Below are 22,116 nucleotides of genomic sequence, written 5' to 3' on the forward strand. Positions count from 1 at the left end.
AAAAAAACAAGTTTTCTAGATGTTTGTTACAATGCTGCATAGTTTTGTCCTCCCAGTTTTATTTAATTAACTGAATACAGTTTTCCTTAGCCCGTCTGCATGTCTGAATGCATACTCTTGTCACTATGTTCTTGGTGTCCCTCTAACATATCAAATAGCCTGATAAAATTTCAAACATCTCCACTTTCCTTCCCCATTCCTGCTTACTGCTCCTCTCTCTTATCCTTCTACTAAAAGTGCTTACCTTTGTCTCTTAACCTACTCAATGATCACACTTTTTCTCATGCCAGGTCCTTTCTGAGAGCCTCCTTTATGATATTTTGCAGCATCCAATTGAACAAGGAAAACATATACATTACTTTAGGACAACCTAAGACAGGATTTTATGACTACAGAATTCTTCCTCTCCCTGACGTTGAAGTGTTAGGGTCACCTAAATGAAACAAGTCATGGGTGTGATCTTGCCACTGGCTGCGCGCCTCTTCTCCCACACATCTCAGATTTGCTTTGTATCCTCATCACTTCTCAGATGGCCAAAAATAAGTTCAGCATAAAACTCCTCATATTCGTTCTTTAACAAACCCCCCACCGTAGCGGGTTTTTCCCCACAAAACAAACTTTCTGACCTTTAAAATGTACTACATGTATTAAATAAACTACACGAAAATATCAGGATCCTGAAATGCAAACCCTCTGAGCAGAGGTGTACCTTTACAAAAGGATTTTCAATGAAATTATTTTATCATGCACTGAACAAAAGATATAGATAAGGAGAATCCCAAAGTCAGCAAAGACACTGTCAAGTGACTGAGCACTGTCACCACCATGCGATCACGTAGGCTTATCCCTGGCTAATGCAAAGCACCACCCAGGAGTCTCACTCCGAATGAGGAGGATTCGTACCTCATGGACTTCTCTGCACAGACATCTGCCGTGTTAAACCCTGGGATGAAACATATTCCTCAACATGAAAACTTGGAAAATTCCTCCTAAATGCCAAGTTTGAAACAGCCACGATTCAAAGGGACGACTTGAGCAGACAGAACAGGTGTCAAGGATGTCCGGTCTCTGCATTGATTTACAAACTAAGATTCTTCCAAGCCGTCAGAAGTTGCCCATTGCATGTGAGCAGACAATGAGTTGAGTTTGGTGTGTCTCACCACCATCTGGAAATTTTACAGGCAAGGATAGCTTCTCTGCTGAGCTTTTTGAATAGAATTAGTTTTCAGCCAGCTGAAATCTTTGTTCTGTAGCTGTACAATCCCCGCCCTCCGCCTTCATAAGTCAGGTTTATGCCTTTTCCATGGGGTTTTGATATACTCTTAGAACTAGAGAGCAAAGAAGAAACAGCCTAATGCCTTAAGGAAAGGACCCTCAAGATAAGAACTCACACCAAATATTATTCTCCACATCACCAGGTACAGTGCTCTGCACTGCTGCTCTTTTAGCTATGACCTTTCATAAAAGATATCCGGTGGTGTTTGCCTTATCCAAGAGGCTCTACCAGTAGCCTGTTCAAGACATACATATACACACATAACGCACCAATTTTTCTAACCTATTAATACATGCAGAAGAAATAACAATGGGCAAATAAACAGATTTATATCGATCTGTTTCTGCAGTGTACTTTCTTTTCTAAATTATATTTATGCATTTTCATTTCAAGTTTATTTAAATATGAATATCACTGACTAATTATCTTGTTACTATAATGGGCACAATCCAAAAACCTAGCTAAAAGTATGCCATAATTTCAATTTTGCTTAGAAATTCTGTGGCTTGAGTCACAAATGATTGAAGAGTTTAACAAGCATGCCCAAGACAACCTGACTGCAAATGAAGTTATCTTTATTTTATTTTCCTCACAAAGAGATGGTTTAGCTCAGCACATTGCTTGCAGAGACGCACAAAGCACAATGGCTTGTTTTGGGCTGCTGCCATTCAGTTTTGTGCTGCATCTCCATCTAGCGTCCTCCATCTTTTACCACCGGGAACACAAGTAATCATGGTATTTTTTTTCCTTTCAGAGGGAAAGGACAAAATCACAGTAATTTTTACAGAAAACACTGCAAGGTTCTCCATCAATAGCAGTCATTTTTCTTCTCAATACACGCTAATAGATTTTCTCACTGAAACCTGCTTGTCTTCTCAGCATACCTGAAAGGCAGTAATCTGAAGTACAACCAATAGAAAAAACACATGAAGAAGCAGTCTGCTCAGTTGTGCTGTATAAGAAAATAAATGTCCTTTTATTGACAGCTAGACCATAAATAAAGGGTTAGGGTTGAGAAAGAGGTGTTTATGCTACTTTGCACATTATTTTCAAGAAATGGTTCCATCTAGCTCACACCACAAACTCTTCTGACCAAACTATAATACACGTTCTGATTCAAAACTGAAGAGGAAAATCTCACTAACTTCAACAGCAGTTTCACTTGAATTTAATACACTTTAGTCACGGAGAGCAAAAATCTACCAAAGTAGAGGAATCTCCTTCATCCCCCCAGCCCCAGCTTGACCCATGTCCTAGCTCAGAAGTGCCCCTGCCAGCTGTATAGAAGTCCAGCCCAGACTGTCCTCAGCTTTTCAGGTCCGAGAACTTGCTGGAGCTCAGCTCTCATTCAGGTCGATGAGAGCTGTGCCAGAATCCAAATTGCATGAAGATCCACCCAGCTTCCACCCCTCCAAAATATGACATTTGCCACATGGATTCATACACATCTTCACTGTTTTCCTCAGACATTTTACCAGCTAGCAACTCTTTTAAAATTAAATGTCACAACATTTTCTCTTTCCTTTGTTTTTATTTTTTTAAGAGACAACACAGAAGAAAGACAGCTATAGACTGCCTCTTTTTTTTTTTTTTTTAATCCATAAGGTAATTGGTTTTTCTGGGGAACTAACTCAATTTTCCAAATTTAATTTTAAAAGATGCTCCATAATATCCATTATAGCAAACACTGTCCTGCAGATTCGATTAGCAAGGCTCTCTGGACCTGCTTATTTCTGAATTGAAAGTGCAGTACAGCCTGGATAAATGAATTACCTGAGCAGCGGAACTTCTTGCTCTTGATCTGGCTGATGCGTTTGTTGGCAAGGCGACGCGGACTGCTGCATCGAGCGCCGCTGGTTTCTATCGGATTATCCTGCAGGTAATCAGCCAGCCACTTCAAATGGCAGTCGCACACAAATGGATTCTGAGCTAAATGTCTGCGAGAAGGATGGGATGTTTAATCAGAAGTGACCTGTGACACTGTACTCCATCACTGTTTTTCACAAACGCAAACCTGAAGAGTCGAGTAATTGAATAAGTGTCCAAAAAGCCAGGCCTGGCGGAAACCACGCGGAGCTGCGCATGAATGGGAGAATTCTGCGAGCTATCACATTTCGTAGCTCATTAAGCCTGCTGCAAGTCCTTTCACGGAGGAAACAAAAAATTAATATAGCAAAGGCTGCTTTAAAGGACGCAGACCTCCTGTCTACAAAGACTGGTGTTTTCTCCTGAGAGCCTGAAATGATGCATTGTGAGAGAAATGCACCTGACCTGAGAGATCATTTTGTATCCTGGTTTAAAAGACGTTTTATTGGCAAGCTCAGTTTCCTAGGGACCAAACTGTGGATAAGTAAAGTGCCTTGGATCAGTGGGCAAAGTCAGAAATGATCCAGAGGTCTTCCCTCAAGAGTGAAATTTATGTTTGCATATACTCATCATGCCTATGCCTAGCAGAATTCCCCATAAACGTATTTCCTCCTGGACCAGAAATTTTTACTTTTCAAAGTAAACTACTCGTGCAAAGTAGAGCTTGATTCTATCCATCCCCCAGCATTTGCAGGACATATACCCACACAGTTGGAAAAACAGATTGTAGCAAAGTTTTTAACTGGATGTTTAGACTTTGTTGATAAAGTCCTCTAGAGTGTTTTTGAGAAAAACAACATTTCCCTGCTGTTGTTATGATTATTTCTGCTTGACAAAGTTGAGAACTGCAGCAGGAATCTGTCAGATCTCTCTCAGAAGCTGATTTTGATCTCAGCTAAGTGAATTTGCACCCATCCCTTTAGCTTCAGGGCCCTCCATGGGCCCTCCATTAACTGGGAAAAGTGGGAAAAGACAGAAGTTTCAATTTGATTTTGGACAGAGGGGTAAAGTTATATCCTCACAAGAGCTCTGCTCTGTTACTATTCATGCATTTTTCTCACCTGTATAAATCTCCTCTCCCATTTGCAGTTATATTTAAGAACTGTCACTTAACTGAATACGTATAAAACACAACAGGGCAAGGGCTGTCAGTCAAGGAGAGGGAAGCGAAAGCACGTATAGCAGAAAGCGCCGGAAGAAGCTAAAGAAGATCACTGCTGTAGCAGAGTAAAGCCGTTCCTGGAGGAAAAGGTCCACAGAACAAACAAAACACGCAGCATATGACGCAGGAGAGGGATTGGTTTTGTTGCTCTAGGAACAGGTAGAAAATGGCAATCACTTTGAGTATCAGAAATGGGAGAATGAATCAAAACATTTCAGCAGAAAGTGTCTCGGTGTGAAGCAACAAGTCTGAAGTCCTTTTTAAGTAATGGTCACCACTGCTGCCAATAAAATCCCATGGAAAACAAGAAGAAATTTTTATACCTTAAAGGGTGCTACCTGTCGCCTAACTTGACAAATCTTTTTATACCTTAAAGGGTGTTGCCTGTCGCCTAACTTGGCAAATCTTATGCACCTCTGTAAATGAATCTTCTCCCTTGCCTGTATATATATATATATATATAACTATGCACAGACATATATTGCTTGAAGAAGCTAAAGACTACTGTTACAGGAAAGCATAGATATGTGACAGAGGGAGGATACCTGCACACACACTTACAAAACAGAAGTGATTATTCCATTTCCTTAATGCTTTGCAGCAATAGATACTGGCCAGACACCTATGGAAAATTAAGGTTGTGCTTGGGGCATCCTCAGGGGGTAGCAGGTAGCATGTTGCTAGAAATCATCCCTACTAGTTCCTTTTTCAAAGATTAAACATTTTTTAAATTCATGTAGGCAGTGCATTTCCACTATTAAAATAAATATGTGTAGAGAGATATAAATATATTTGCATACTACATAAACAAATGCAAGAACATTCATATATAAATGCATACACACAAATACATATAAATACATGCACAAAACATCAGATGAAGGGATTGTTTCTTGTTTTGTTTGTATCAGGCTGCCAACTACAGCTTTGAACAACTACTATTATCTTATTATCTTCTCACAGCTTTAGGAGGAGACCTTGCTCTGTGAAGTATCACGTCATTTCTATACTTTTGCTTCCAATTTTGTTTCTGATCCCTCTTTTCCTACTCCTAATGCCTCCAATTCAAAGACTCTCAGAAAACGTTTAGTGGATTTTCGTAATGCATCAAATAATACAATGCATCATTTCCCCTAAGTGGAACGTCAGCCGAAATGTAGTTTCAGAAGTCATGAACTGTACAGCAGGACTCGGCCTAAGAGAGGAGGGATACTGACTCATCACCTCATTAAAAACTATTAGGCAATGTTTTAAACAGAGTCTGCTGTTCATATACTGCATAGAGTCAAATTCATGCATTATCTTCCTAACAAACAGTATGAATGAATTATTAGGGGAGTTTAATACACTTATGACATCTATATTTCTAAGGACAGAATGTAGCAATGTGCAGCTGTGATGAATTTATGCAATCCTTCTCTTTTCCTTGCTCCTTTCATTTCTGCCAGAAAAGGAGGGGCTACTGCCTTGCGATCCCTTCCAAATTGTCTTAATGTCAAGATGCTAAGCCTGTGCAAGGACAGGCAACATCTTCAGGGAAAAAGGGAGAGCTGTCATTTGTGATATGCCTGCATACTCACAGAGTCTGGATCGACCGGAGAGGTGCAAAGAGCCCCTTGCTGATGGTCTGCAGTTTGTTGTCATAAAGAGATAGCAGTTTGAGATTATGCAGACCTTGGAACGTGTTTACCCTCAGGCAGTTGATCTTATTGGCATTGAGAAGCCTGAAATCAGAGGAAAGGTTTATAATTCATTAATCTTGCAATAATCAAATATAGCCAGACGGAACTTTGGGGTTAAATCAAAAAAAATTAACCCAGTCAACCAAAGCTACCCCATTCATTTGCCTGCTACATTAAAAAAATGAGAATACCACAGTCAACATTGGTACTTTCATAGCCAGAATATACAGACATGTAACAGTGCTATCTTAGCTTAAAACATATAAAAGGAATTTTTTATGTACAACCTCCCAGATTTCTTCAAAATTCCAAACAGATTTTTAGAGAAGCCTTCAGATAATATGTTCTGCCCATTAAAGTCGAATATACATAGGAACGGTAAATACTCCCCGTCTCGCTACTCCGTACACACACACATGCACAAAGTCCATAATGAGAAGAACCTTCTTTCAACTTTCTCTATCAGCAGTTGTCTTAAGTCTAAATGAAACATCTGAAGTGTGACATCCTGCGCTACGCATGCAGGGTTAGTTCTACCAGGGAAGGACAGAAAATGTGGTTCTCTTGAGAGAACAGAAGAGAGGAGCATAGGATCTGGACTAAAACTTACTGAAAGGCAAGGTGGCAAGCAGTGGAACAAGCTGCCCGGAGAGGTTATGCAGTCTCCAGCCTTGGAGGTTTTTCAAGATAAGAGTGGGTAAAGCTCTCAGCAACCTGGTCAGACCTCATTGCTGGCCCTACTTTGAGCAAGAGCTCTCCAGGCACCCTGGCTAGCGAGCACCTGAGGTCCCTTCCAACCTCCCTTACCCAGCAATCCTACGAACCCACTTCATCCCAGTTATGCCAGAATCCTATGTAGCCATGGAAGAGCAGCACACAAAGGCATTTTAGCATCCTTTTTTTTTTTTTTATTTTGCACATCTACACAGTGACCAGTCAGTAAAATTTAATCAGCTGAGTCATAAAATCTTGGATAGTACTAGTGCAAGTTCTCTTATGTCATCCAGCCAGAGTCCTATCAACTGTGCCAAGTATATATAGTTCCAACAGCAACCTGGATCTCTCTCCGACACAATCAGGCAGGAGCACACAGAAATTTTCATTGTCATCTACATATGTGCTATTTACCACTCAGAAGGAAAATAGGTAGGAGATGACCTACAATGAGAGAAAGGGCTTAATATTGCAACAGTGTGGCTTGTCAGGTCCTCTGTGAGGTACCACACTAATAAAAAATCACCAGGGAAATGTTCTCACAGTTAGAAAGCAAAAGAGATCGTCCACTCCTCAGCAAGCCAATGTAAGATCTTAAACAGATCCCTAATAGCACAGGGAGCTTCCATTTTCAACAGCCTGCACACATAGCCCTACAGACAACAGGGAAACCTATCACGCAAGAAATGAGTGCTTGTTTGCTGCAGATGTTGCTGTTCTTTTGCTCCAAAAAAACCCCTTGAGGCAGTGCTTTCTCTGCATACTGTCCCACCATTCCTTTCCTGGAAACCTTTGCATCATTGTACGCTCATTACAGCTCTGCGTTCCACTTTCGTTTTGGAAGAGCCCCGTTACTGCGCTAAAAGGCTACAGTAATTGTGATATGCAAGAAACGGATGCATTGCTGGAGAGAGTTCTTTTCTCAAGGACACTGGGAATGCAGCTCTTTGGAATGAAACGGTGTCAGAACTGAACTCACCTGTGCAGCCACCAGAAATGTCATTATTAATTCACCTGAATTTTTTGATATATCATGGAAAAAGCAATTTGATGCCTTATTAAGAGAAGGTCCCATAGACGGCAGTGACAGACAAATGAGGTTATATTTCTTCATGAACTAATAGCTAAATAGCATAATAGCATAAACAGCACTAGTATGACCCCTCCGTAATTTACATTTTTGTGAATGGTAATTATGTGGCACCTAATCCATACTTTTGCTGACTCCACCAGAAGTTACAGGGTTATTTTCACAGTAAGATCTATGAACAGTTCCTCCAATGCATTAGACAGCTGAGATTTTGCTCCAACAGCAAACATCAGTGTCATCTTTTAGTACTTGCTTCTTATAGCCACTCATATGTCCAAGCCAAAGCAATATCCGTTCTCTCTCAGTTCTCATGCATTATGCATTTCTCTTTCAAGCCTGGGTCTTATCTTTCTATAAAGCACAGGTCGACCAGTCATTAGAAGGCAGCATCAACTACCGAGTTTTGAACAATATCCCCAGACATGCACTTAATGTTGCAAATCTTTCGGTTTCTACTCCTCGTCCTTGTGTACTAGTCCCACATTGTTTTTAAGTTATGCTTACTAAATTGCATGGGTTGCTTCATGATGGAGATTTGGTAACTGGCTAAGTTATCCAGGAAGGAAACTGAAATCAAAAAAGTGCTTTGATTTATTTTCCTAGGTGGTACTTTTGCTATAATTAAAATATTTATTAATGTTGCAAGCAGTACTTGTAAGAAAGCATAAAGCCAAAATGAAAATAATCTTCAGTAGTAAGAGAATCTATAACTGAACGACTGTCACCTTCATGCATGCAGACAACGGGCATGTCTTTTTGTGATGTTTAAAAAGCGTACACATAGCAAAGCCGTGCTGTGCAGATGCTGCTCAGCCCAGTGCAAAGAGCGGGCCTGAGGCCCGACCACCACTGACGGCAGTGAGTAAGTGCTCAGCCCAAAGCTGAGACCTGGGACTGCAGCGAACACTCAGGATTTGAATTCCTTCTCTGATCTGTTTCTACAAAATGCGAATAAACCCAACCCTGGGAACCAGAATTTGCAATAGCGCGAATTTTCCTAGCATAAATTTTATATGACTATTTCTAATCTATTTCTGTTCACGGCGATATCATCACCGACACTCCTCTAAGAGTTAAACTACAAAAACGAGAAGACAAACCCTATATACAGCCCCAGAGACACAGGCACCCTCTCTGCTTAAGCATAAGTAAATCGTAACAGGCAAGTGCTTGTGCAGGCGGTTTAGAAGCAGGAGTTCAGGTACTACACAGCTTTTCTGAGGTGATAACACCTATCCTGTACATCATCTACGTAACACCTGTGCAGTACCTAAATTTAAAGAGGATAGATGGCAAGTGAGCTCAAAAGTAATACAGATATGACCATACCGGGTGGGGACCATGAGATATTTTAATATCCTATTTCTGATCAGAATCAGTGAGACCAAAAAAAAAAAAAATTAAAATGAAAAGCTGTGTGAAAGCAGAATAAAACTACCCTCTAAGAAATCTTCCTACTCACCGCAAGTTAGAGGATGACCTTTGGCCAGAAGCATGAATGTCTATATCCCCTTCAAAACTCGGTTATTTTAGAATATCCGCTCTGGATATTGCATCCTATGTAAATTCTAGTTCTTTGTTAACCCTTCCTAACTGTTACAGACCCCTAATGGCAGATAATTAATTAGGTATATAAGGCTAGCCTCGCATACACTTAAAAGTGATGCTATGAAAATTGATCCAAACTAACACAAAGGCAGACGAAAAAAACCCAGATATGTTATAGTAATCTGAAATGCCGATCTCGCTTAAACACTGAGCTATGCTGTAAAACAGCCTAAAGGTTCATTCTCATTAGACTCACGCTGAAAGAAGGGACAACATTAAGTATTCAGTCTTATTTTAGTAAGTCCTACGTGGTGTTTCTTTTGCACCAATTTATGGTGAATGCTATTTCCACTAATTTTCCCTTCTTGTTATCAGCTTGATTGAGTGAGATTTATACACGGCTTCCAGATGTGGCGCAGCATTCAAAAGGCGGATGAAAATTCAAGCAGAAATAAAACCGCACGCTCCCCAGAGGGATGATGGATTATTAACTCAAGTCTCCATTTTCATCCCTCTGGATATGTTAAAACCATGGAGGAATCTCTTGCGAGTCAAAGACCACCACAGAGTACAGGAAAGCGGCTAAAGACGTTGCGGTTTACACGCCGTTGCGAGCAACGCGCAGAGCGGAGCCGTATTACGATTCCATGATCCCATTTCCCGAAAGAGCGAATTTGTCCACACACATTGAAATAACAACGTGCTTCAGCTAAGCCCTTTGAAAGAGTGTGTACTGAATTGGCACAGTAATCGTATCAGATGCTCGTAAGCACCATCTGCATAATTAAGATGGTCCCATAATTGAATTATATGCCCAAGCACAGTTTCAAGTGATTAACATTTAAATAATATTTTGAACTCCAAAAAGAAAATGATCAAAAAAATTGTTTTTTTAAGAGCAAATGGGGATGTTGATATGGCTTTTACCCTTAGCAGCGTTTGTATTTTCAGCTCAGTGAAGTCAAGCAATCAAACCACCTGCAAACAGCTACGTAACTCGGGGACTGAAACAGCAGCCTAGCAACCTTAGCGCACTCCAGAGACCGCAGGTTGATTTCTGTTGCTGTAGGACGGACCAGAAATCACCGTAGGTACGTTAACAAGCCGAAGGGAAGTGTCAGGGAGGAAAGCTGCCTAGAGACACTGGAAAACTCCTCTGTCCTTTTCACCAGCTCTGTCTCATGACGATGACGACAACACAAGGAGAATTAAAATGTCCAACAGCCCCTGAACCGACTGGCATATCCCACATCCCAGACTTCCCTGGGCAGAACGAAAACTGGCTAGAAGAAGTCAGACATAAAATACGTATGAGACGAGCCAGGAAGAGGGGAACTGAAATTATTTGCATGGGTAAGAGCAAAATTCAAATGGAATATACGTGACGTGACTTCTTTTGACTACCAATAGTCAAAGTCTTCACCTACATTCAAAGTCTTTATATGGGAGCAGAGAAAGGACTGTGTTGGCAGAAAACATTCCTTAGGATTTATGATACGTGTTATGAAAACTCAGCAAATTCCACATTTTTTTCAGCATCATCTCATGCAATTTGTAAGGAATCCAGAATCACCTTTTGACAACTGATTAATAGGACAGGAGCCGAAAAGCATCTCATCACATGCCACCTCCTGCAAAGGGCCACTTGGCAGCAGCGACGAGCCACGTCCAACGGCATAGCAGTGCGTGGCCCTGCTTGCTTATTGGCAAAACAACTATACTAGGGTCCAGGAACATCTCGCAATGCTCTGGAGGGAAGGGGAGCGATCTGACTGCCCCTCACTGTGTCAAGATATTTAGGCATCTCCTAAAATTTACATTTTCTAATGTGATGACTGACCACTGAAGAGTCTGTCAGCACGCCAGTAGATGACACCCAGTACGAACTCATCATCATGCTCGCTTGAACCAGCTTCAAGCGTTTTGCCGTGTTCAGGAAACTGGATGATGACGACGGCGATGACGAATTTAGTCAAACTAAATTAAAAAAGAAAACTCATGAGCTGAATGATGAGTCAAAAAGGAAGCACCAAGCACAGTCTGACAGTCCCATTTTGCAGAGATTTTAAAGGCCGCATCTCATTTTATCATCCAAAAAATTGCAACTCCAGTTGAACAACATCCACAAAATGCTCCTGTGATACCTGTGTTGCTACCTGGTGAGTTAGAAGCATGTGTTGTCATAGCATCTGGATTGCTCTTATTCAAATGTCGACGTTGTCCAACTTACGACTGCAGATAAGGTCACAGGTGGCTTTAGATAACCACATCATAATTTGGATACACAGGGGAATAAAAGCCTTTTTTTTTCCAATTTCCTGCACTATCAGACCCTGTTTCTTGTGCAATAACAACCAGGAGAGTTACTGCCAGGTGAGCCCAGTTTAGCACACTGGCGTCAGAAGAGCTAATGAACTACAGGCTGACGTACAAACTAGCGGTTGTTTTGGGAAGCAGCATGCAGACGGATTACAGGAGCGACACAGAAAAGGCAGACGCTGTTGCAGTCTTTCATTAGAGCTTGACTGTAATCGTATTTCTGCGTCTGGCAGATGCTGCTCCCTCACTTTAAGAGCAGTTATTGAGTTTAGGAATATTATCACAATAGCAGCCTAAATGCAGAAATCTGAAGGAAAAAAAGCTTGACGCGAACAGCTTGAAAATAATTCTAAAGCTATGAAACAGGTCTGTGCGTTCTGTCCTGCAACAGAGGGACCAGGGTCGCATGGTATCTCTGCTGCAGCCAGCAGTATTTTGAGTAATCATGGGAAAAGCTCCCAAATGTCATTTTGCTAAGAATTTAGAAACACAGGCTCACACAGGTTGGAAGGGACATCCTGGAGGTCATCTGGTCTGAACCCTGCTCAAAGCAGGAACATTTAGAGATATTTAATTCAGATATTTGCATATATATCTTATAGGCTCATAGGATAATTCAGGCTGGAAGGGAATTCAAGAGGTCCCTAGTCCTGCTGGACTGCCCAAAACAGGGTGAGCTCTGAGGTCAGACTAAGTTACTCAGGGCTTTACTGAGTCTAGCCTTGCAACCTTCAAGGATAGAGACTGCACAATCTGTCTGGGCAACCTGTTCCACCGCTTGACTGCTGTCATTCTGAAAAAGTTTCTGCTTACATCCAGTTGCAACCTCTCTTATTTTATGCCCATTGTCTCTTGTCCATGACAAAAATGAAAAATTCTATGGAACAAGATTTTATATATCACTTAAAGCTCAGAAGATCACTTTTGGGAGAGACTATTGTATTGTGGAGGGCTTGGAAATGGAAAACTGACACTTCTGTGTTCTGGTATTTATATGCCATTTTGTATCACTGTTTAATGCTAATATGTATATAATAGCGTTACGTATATAATACAAAAATACTGGAATTGATGTACGTTCTTTGGAGTCATTTTGTATGTCTTCCTTTTTTTAAATATTTTGTATGGCTTTGTGCTTCACTGGGTTTGCTTTGAGCTTTTAACAAGCTCTAAAAGTACACAATGAATATTTGGCAGGTACTATTTGAAGCCCTTAAGTAACGGAATTTGGCTTAGATTTACAAACGAGCGCAAGCACTTTAGACTTGACAAATCTGCCGCGGAACTATTTTCCAAACAACCTCCCTGGAAGAGATATGGAAGACCAAATATCTCGCTATGAACCAAAGCAGATTTAGTATAAAAAGGAGGTAAAAAGGAGAATTACTCAAAGCAAAATTTGACCAGTTGAGTTTTGGGAAGACTGATAATAGCACTGGTTTGCGAAGGCACACACACAGCTTGGCACTTCACACAATTCTATTTCAAATAAAGGTCAGTTGGAGTCGGACGGATTAGATCTAGTTCCAGTTCTAACCAAGGTTAGAAACTAATTGGCTCTGGAAGTTTAATTTTTCATCACTTTCGAAGTTATCTGTCAATATGTCATTATCTGGGCACAATTATGATTATTGGTCTTTTTCTCACTACAACGCACATGCTGACTTTTCCCTCATGATCAAAGGCTTTATATACCTAAGGAAAAGGAGAAAGCTGCAAGCTTTGGCTTAATTTTAAGAGGGAGAGGAATATAACATATCTCTGCTTGCAAATTACATGTACCCCAGGAGTATACCTACTTCTAGCAGCATCAAAACAGAGTCCACTCTATGGATTCCTCCTTGCTCTCAAAGCTTGCCCAGTTTACCATGGTGATCTCAATCACAAGACATAAGATCAGCAAGCCCAAGTACTTGTATGATTAGTAACTATGCTAAATAAATTTCCTCAAGGAAAAGGATTTATTTAAAACTGATACTTGCCAGACATTTGAAAAATGAGGTTATATCCCCCTATATTATTGTGCTGTATAATCTCTTTAAACATTAGAGATTTTATGATATCTTTGGGTTCCAGGAAACATAGCATTATAAAGCATACAATGTTTAACTGTAATAAAAAAAGCTCTCAGAATGTTTGCTTTAATATGGTGGCACAGAGGAAAGCGTATTACTTAGATATGAAAAATACTGGTGAACAAATGTGGTGGCCATTATCCACTGTTCACTGGCTTGAGCCCCTTGAATCTCTGTTTCACTGCAGGCTGGCTCTGCACATCAGCTCCCTTGGGAGTGAGCAGATCAACCACCAGGTTTATCTGTCACAGGGCGGCCGAAAAAGAAAGAGCTGAGCCAAGTTAAAACCTGCCCCCCAAAACGTCCACCTTAAACTGAAACACTTTCCATTCTTCGAATATTCAGATGCAAGCCGGATAAATAAGGAGAATTAAGCAACCGCTATTCGGCAGCTTGGAGGGATTGTTGTGGCAATGAAATGAAAGCTATAGTTTTCTGGAAAAAAAATCAGACTCCAGTTACCCCTTTCTGGAAAACAGAATAGCCCCCTATCATCCAAATCAGCTAAAATTCTCAGTAGATGCTAGATCCAGCCTGCTGAAAAGAAGAATGTGTGACTGCCCCATGCACAGGAGATGGCAAGGCTTCCTAGCATCCTCTCTCCTGAAAACTTCAGACCAGACAAGAAGGATGACGTGGTACAAGAAAAGCCTTTGTTGCACACAATAGATGTGCAGGTGGACTTGGGCAATGACCTTTGCTGCTGCGCTGGTTATAATTGCAGATTTAGGAAGAAGAAAGAAGATTTGTGAAACCACCAAATTAACCGAAATCCAATCATGTGGTTATTTGTGGGGAACCATATGCATTACGTGGGGAATGTTAGCTATTTAAGAGAGCTAATTATAATGAAGACTTCAGAAACTACATTTTAAATTCACCCCAATTGGGTTAAAATAATAAAAGGAAAAGGTTACTGTCTACGTCTGGTTACTTTCCTGCCTAATACATTTTTGACGTCCCCACCTCGGTGTTATCTGACAGCAATATGGCTTTCTGACACTGGCCAGGTGCTCTAAAACTTGTTCTGATTCTTCCTTTCCCAAACACCAGAGACAAACGGGACAGTTTAAGATGCTGTCATGCCTGAGCTAAATATTACTTCATTTTACCCAGCTACAGTGTTTCTGATGTTAGTGGTACTGTCTGCAGACGTAAGGCACTAACACAGAACAATTCTGCCTGAGCAAAGGTGGAATAATCGGGGCCTGTGTTATGACAAGATACTTAAACAGAAGGATGACTTCTGAGAAACGGGGGTGAGTCTTATCTAAAGCAGTAAATAATATTATCTGCTCTGCAATTCCCTAGTAATGTTTTTCTTCCTAAATAGAATCTTAGCAATTTTATTCAGGACCCACAACCACTCCTGTCTTTCTGACAGTCTGTACTGCTTTATCATAATACCAATATATTTTCAAAAATGCTTCAGCTCAAGTTTAGGAAATTACACTGGCTACCAGGATACTTTAATCAGAGCCTTCTTATCAGTGTGTCTCCAGACTAATAAGAAGAAATCCAATCTAGAGCCCACTGAACACTAAATTAGATCTAATCACAGGGCACTTTTCCAACTGTTCAACAGCAGGTCTAAAACCAACGAATGCCATTTGTTTTTTAGGTATCTATTAAAATACTACAAGCGATCCCATAATAGCTGCTTCAGAGCCACGATCAGAAAAGTGTGCAGACATTTGTTTGCATTTAAAGCATGATCACTCAGCGTTACCCTTGCCAAGAGCTTCCAAATACTTTCAAAAAGTCATTGACGCCTCCGGAGAAACCATGTCCCGGGAACTTCATAATGTGGCCACCTTTTAGTCTGAATGGTTTAAGTACAATACCTTCTAACTGTTCTCCACCATACAGATTTTGTCCCTTTAACAAAAGATGTCACTTTAGCTAATTCACACCGAAAAATTACTGCACCTGGGCTTAAATATGCAACTCATGGAGAACCTGCACTACATACACAGAAGGACTATAGTATAAAGGGGTGGAAACCTTTTTAACGCCTTATTCGAAAAAACCTCTAGGCACACATGTTTATAGGATGCTGCGTTAGCCATGTGTTAAGTGATCATTATTTTTCTACCGGGAAAGATCCCACACCTGTGAAGTGTCCTGGGTTAGCTAGAGTGACCGTGTATCACTTCGAACTTGTAACTGTAAAATATTTTGGGGGAAAAAAAAAAAGAGCTAAGATTTCTTTCATACAGTTTCTTTCTCAGAAGTCAAAGCCATGAGTTGAATTGTTGCTCTCTGTTTGGTTGCAGCTTCTTCGCTGAACTGAATGCAGCACGAGAGACTGCCAGTGACTAACGTACCACCTGTACCAACACGTACCAATTCCCAGCTTCTAAAAACTTTCAGTCTCATTATTCTCATGCATGGTAAACCAACTCCCCCCTAAAACTACTGCCTTCTCTTAGTGCACAGGCTGGGCTACAAAGCCACTGGAGTAGTAGCAAACTTGTGGGTATAGGACAGGAGAGAGGAAAGGAGCTGCCAGAAAAAGCATGTGCAAAAGGCCAAGGCAAAATAATTGGCTGTCTGCAGGAGGGGATGAACAGCTTGCCACTGTCTCAGCTCAAGGCTTGTCACAGCCAAACCATATGTGCTCTTGCTTGTCTTTCTCTAGAGAAGGGCAGCCCATGTTTGCAATTAAGATCTTATGGCTAAACTGCACAACTGAATAGTTCTCTGGCTTAACACGTAGAGTAACATCAACTATTTCATAATAATTTTAGTTCTTTGGCTCTGATCATAGAGTTATAATCTAAACCTACGTTTAATTTGTGCAGTGTATAAGGGTAGCAAGCTGCAGCAAAGACAGCAACCACAGAGCGGTTCATCACACACTGAATGGTAATCATGAACTTCTGGATTTTCAATTCTGCTTGTGTTAAGACGGTCAGAAAGACTTAAAATAACATGTCTAAAGGCTATATTTTTATTATATATTTTATATCATTTATTGCTTTGGGAGTTTTTTTGGTGTGCGATATAAGCCAATACAGATTAATTTCATATATTGTCTTCTCTTTCCAAGTGGATCACCAAACAGAACGTTAGGAATACAGATTAAACTCCCTTCACTTCTGCTCCCTCTACTGACTGGCTAAAATACTAGCTAATTTCCTTGTCATAAAAGGAGTTACTGCTTTCCAGTTTGATTATGGAGACAAAGAGTGAATGAAATTTGAAATTTCATATTTGGTTTAAGACACTTTTATACTACTTTAATAAATACTTAAGAGTACCTGAGTATATATCTTATCCCAGCTCTCAACTGTGTGTTAAGTCAATGTGATATAAAATACCTGAATGCACAAATATATTCTGAAATCATTTCTATTCCAACTAAGTCACATTTGGCACAATAAAAATTAGAACTAAGCGTGGCTGCTGACAGGAAGATCTTTAATATTGCCATTTTGCTTCCATGTGCAGGTACTTGCAACAGAGTAGCTCTGAAGGACTTAGATATTCAACCACACATGCTAAACCTGTAAAAACAATCAAATGGCGTCCGCACCCTTATATCAGCCAAATGTGACCAAATTTCCTTTCCTGGACTTCACTGAGTCTCCCGTTTCCTCCTTAAACTTCAGTCCTCTGTGTCTATTATCCGTCACAAGCATTGGGCTATAAAACCATTGGCACCTTCTTTTTTTCAGCCCTTGCCCCCCTGTTGCCTGACATAAAAGACCACGGACTAGCTTGCCCCAGAGAGTTTTCAGTGGAAGGGTGATTATATTAAAACCAGAAGCTAAAAAATCTGTAAATCTAGCTAGTCTGCAAAATAAAGAAGAAGAAGGGATCATACTCACAGCAGCTGTAGAGACACAAGATCATCAAAAAGGCCCTGGGGAATCTCTGTGATCTTGTTTCCATAGAGCACTCTGAAAGATACGGGAAGACAAAATAAATCTTAAGTAACAGACCAGTTTAGTGTCCTCCCACCTCTCTGCATTATCATCTTTATTGATCTTGTGCACCATGCCCAGGATCTGTGGGCATTTCATTTAACTACTGATCTCATTTTCTTTTCAGAGAGCACATGGTATTAAATGAGTCGTTATGATTCAGGCTTCGTCTGGTGTTGGAAAGCATTTTTAATGTAGAAACTGGACAACATCCAAAAACTGTATCTAAAATATTTTTCATTCTGTTGAGGGTTTTTTCCCCCCTCTTTAGAAATGTTTTAACCATTAAAAGGCACATTGCCTGATGCAAAAACCTAGAATTCTGCCCAGTGGTACTGAATTTAAAAGCTAGGGAGCACAAGCTCATCGTAGATAAAATTTCATATAACTGAACCTCTGAGGACATAATAATTGGCATGAAATGAGACACAGGCATCACTGGATAAAATATTACGGCTTCACCAGCTGCTATTACAGCTTGAACTAGCTAATACAAAGAAATTTAGCCTTAGACTGGAATTAGCCATATATTTCAGAAACTCAAAAATAATTTAGGTATAGTTCAGTTATAAAAATAAGTAAAGATTTAATAACACATACAGATAAGAGTCACTTTAGAAGCTTCCCTTTACTCAAGCACAAATCCCTACAGATAGCCATGATTCACTTTTAATATTAAAAGTATCTCCTTTTTTAAGGAGGCACATATATAGTATCATCAGAAACAGAACTAAAGGGAAAAACAGACAAAACTGCTGTTGTAGTAAGATTTGTTACCTAGGGACGAGAACCGAATCACACATGACAGCAATACTGCAATTCCAGTCATGGCTAAAGCATTTACTCATGACGCTTCTGTAAGCTGTTAAAACCTGTCAAAACCAGCAAGCCACCTCGGAGCTCACACGCGTCCTGGTAAAAGCGAAGGAGATTCGGCTCCTCTGAAAACAGAATCTACCCTAAGCATTTCAGTGGGCTTTGAACTAGGAAAAACAATATTTATGTGATTTCTGTGCTCTGCATAGTACGTGGTGAAAGGTTATAGACCAACTCACGCGAAAGCTGTGCTGCTCGTGTTAACGAACTAGTTCCTTCCCTAACTTTCTAATGTGGAATAAGATGCTAGCAATGAGTAAAAAGGCCACGTGAGGTCTGGGTGCTGGCTGAAATCCTAACTTACCCTATCCTTCAACGTTTAAAATGTTACGTCAAGTTGAACATACTGAAAAACAAACACTTAGTGTAACGGACCATTTACAATACCCTCTGGCCTTCCCAGAGTACGACCACTTTGGTTTCCTCTTCAGCAGTCGTAGGAAGTACCCCAGCTCTGCGGGAGAGTTCCCAGATCAGCTAGTCTCGGAGCCTAAATAAAATGATTCTAAATAAAGTAAGACCACTGGGATATGAACGCCTAAACTTGAAATTTCATTTTTTCATGTTTTTTTGTAGTACAGCAGAAACGGAACTGCTACCCAAGAAAGGATCATTTAGCATTACATTTTCTCTAGAGAAGTGTAACAAAATTTCTATTTCAGTATCTACTGCTGAGTTAGGAGGTTGGCTTTTAATGTGTTGTTACAAAGAGTGGCTTTTGTGAGTAATGAATGACAGTACCACTAATTTTTCCTAAAGTTTCCTCATTTAAGCTAAAGAAGATACATACCGGTGTGTCTACTTTACTCAGAGCCAGTACGCCAAGTGAATTTCATCTGAGATGCACAAATTTTTATACTTTATCCAAACCTAGGCAGAAACGATGGCTGGACTTTGAAAGGTCCAGAGGTTCCATTTAGATAACAGGTTCAAAACCAGAGATAATACTCAAGTCACTGGGATTTCACTGGGCTTTAAAACAGCATTCACATGGCCAACTTGCAGACTACTTCCCGCACACAAAGTAGCTGATGTGTAAGCCTGTAATGAGGAAGTAAGAGCAAAGCTATTGCAAATAAAATATTCATAAACTGGTAAAATATGAAGTTAATGCCTACAAGGTCCAGAATATTTCCTTTTCAGTTTCCACTTTTTCGGAACAGCGTCTCTTTAGCAAGCGCATCCCCTGCGTAAGAAGTCTGGATGATAAGCTTTGTGAGGACAGACGAGCATCCGCCTCGGTTTTGTGAAGAACCAGGATAATCAATGCTGATCAGTACCATCGTATTTAAGAAAGATTGCAGAAGCTAAGCCTTATAAATGCTTGAGGAAAGAATTAAAAAAATTCCCCACTCCAGACTAGGAGTTATTCTGGCTCTCTACAGCTGTAATCACTTATCTAAAAGGAAATCGTAGCAAAATCTCAGCCTTCACACCGTTAGTTATGGTAGTAACCATAATGCAAATATGGTACTACCAAATGCAAATACCAAACTATGACTGTGGTTAGAGTAATTATTCATCATTTACTTATTTAAGAGCAGGAAGGCCATAATGCAGTGTTCCACTGAATTTGAAACCTTGGATGTTTTTATACACCCTATCATTTTAAACAAAATAAAACTCTCTAAAATAGCTGCTAACACATAACAGCCTCAATTTTTAGAAGCCGTGAAAAGAAAATAAGCATTTCCAAACCTAATTGGGCTTATGTGCATGTGGCACATTAACATTCAAACAAATTAACAGCTAAACAAAAGTCAGTATGAGAGCTCAGGCACTTGTCTCTAATTCATATTCATGTTCAGCACCAGACAGAGCCAAATTAGCTACCGCCACCGTCTGCCTGCCGTGCCAGCGCTGAAGTCAAATGGCCCTACCGAAAGAAGCAAAGAGACACATATGCCACTGCCTCTTACTCCTTCAGTTCCTTATTTCCATTTATTTTAATAGAAAGCATGGGAACTTTTACTCTCCTCCAAGCTATTAATATGTCTATTTAAGACAGGAAAATGTACTCATACTAACAAATCTGAATATTGGTCAGGTTCCTGATCCGAGATGCTTTTGTACTGAATTTACCCCCTGTAGCACTCCTAATAGTACTGCGCTAAGAGTTAGCCTGCAGAAAAGCCTAGGCAGGACAGCTACACTCTGTCGTCGCAGCCAAACTTCCCTCCCTGTCGCATCGCTCTGTCCATCTCACAGGCACGCGCTGCAACGCTTCTGCAATAGCAGCTTTGGTAAACAAACAAGCAACGAGCCCAAATGGAAAAATAACTTCACAAGGCGTTATAATAGGTAACTCAGCCAATCGGCTCGAGAACTTTGCTTAACTCTCCAGTGTGTTTACCAACAGAGATAAATTTTAGGAGATTTTTCAGTGATATTAAGAGTTGTGAAAATGCACATTCACTTGCTTCCCTCACGTACGTTGGTTACGTTTTGCAGGACACGCAGGTGTCCGAGCTGCTCTGCAAGCCTGGCACAAGCACACAAGCCTCCTCCTATTCTCTGACATCTGCAATTCAGATCCCAAATGTTTTTCAATAAAAAACACCCTAACAGGCCAATATGTCTCCTGTTTTCTTACTACTCCTTTCCCTCTCCTCTCGCCACACATCATGGGAGTCTCCTTTACAAAGACAGAAACCAGTCTGGATGGAGAAAACACTCAGGAAGATGTGCAAACGCACCCGGCCTTCGAGACTTGCCAGCACATAAATAACATCCCCCTCTTTCCCACAAGGCAGGTTTCTAATACCAGAATGACTAGCGTGAAGGATCATTTGCTGTTATTTTTAAGTAAAGCAAACCTCTCAAATTTTTTGCAGGTGGCTTTCTAACACCAGCAAGTTGTAACGGCGTATGCGCAGCTCAGCCATCCGAGGGCTATATTCCCAGCCGCCTGGAGAGCCATCAGCATGCCAGTGCACAGCTAAACGCTTTCCGCAGGGCTGCAAACCACAAGCTGCAGCCCTCCAGAGCGCCTAGCAAATCGGTTCACAACTCGCAGCAGCGTTCAGGCTGCCATCGACCTTCCGAACATCGGGAAGGACACCGCCGAGAAAGCTCAGACCCGGCTGCGCTGCAAACGTTGCGGCAGGCGCCCGGAAGAAGCACTCTGTTCAGCTGAAAAGGAAGAGTGCTTGCTGCAAGACAGAAAATCCAGTTATACTCAGCTTTTTTAATAGAAAATACTCTAAAAATCAGACAATTTTTTCCCAGCTCAACTGCCTGCTTTCAAGTAAGAGAACTGGAAAAGGAATGGATTGTAAACCTTTCTTTTGACCCCCGTTATATTAAAAAGGGTACTTCTGTGTATAAGGTAAGTTACGAAGCGTGAGTTCCTATGCGGAAGCAGGAGTGCCCAGTCCTGCGTAGTTTTGCCCAAGAAGGACACAAGTACCTTTTCCTGCCCCTAACTGCCTACTCGGACAGAGCTCGGGGGAGTTTACGGCCTTTGAGGGCTCCCCCCGAGGCAGCTCTGGCTGCAGCTGGCCAAAGGGGGACAGCGAGAGGAGAGTGGGATTTGGCAGGCAGCTGTGACAGCAGATGCACTTTTCTTCGGAAAATTAA

General features: G+C 40.9%; 1 protein-coding gene across 4 annotated transcripts in view; it reads right to left on the reverse strand.

Annotated features, from left to right (window-relative positions):
- Window positions 1-22,116, reverse strand: part of SLIT3 (slit guidance ligand 3) — a 617,690-nt gene that overhangs the window by 129,225 nt on the left and 466,349 nt on the right. For all 4 annotated transcript variants that reach the window (XR_011144002.1, XM_068960054.1, XM_068960053.1 and 1 more), the window contains 3 exons: window positions 17,566-17,637; window positions 5,885-6,028; window positions 3,050-3,213 (listed from right to left, as the gene is read on the reverse strand). Coding sequence is in view for 3 of the 4 variants with exons in the window: in XM_068960054.1 (XP_068816155.1) it covers window positions 3,050-3,213; window positions 5,885-6,028; window positions 17,566-17,637 (380 nt within the window). In the remaining variant the exon portion in view is untranslated. The remainder of the gene's footprint in view (window positions 1-3,049; window positions 3,214-5,884; window positions 6,029-17,565; window positions 17,638-22,116) is intronic.

The sequence above is a fragment of the Struthio camelus genome, chromosome 13, assembly GCF_040807025.1.
Source record: "Struthio camelus isolate bStrCam1 chromosome 13, bStrCam1.hap1, whole genome shotgun sequence".
Classification (NCBI taxonomy): domain Eukaryota; kingdom Metazoa; phylum Chordata; class Aves; order Struthioniformes; family Struthionidae; genus Struthio; species Struthio camelus.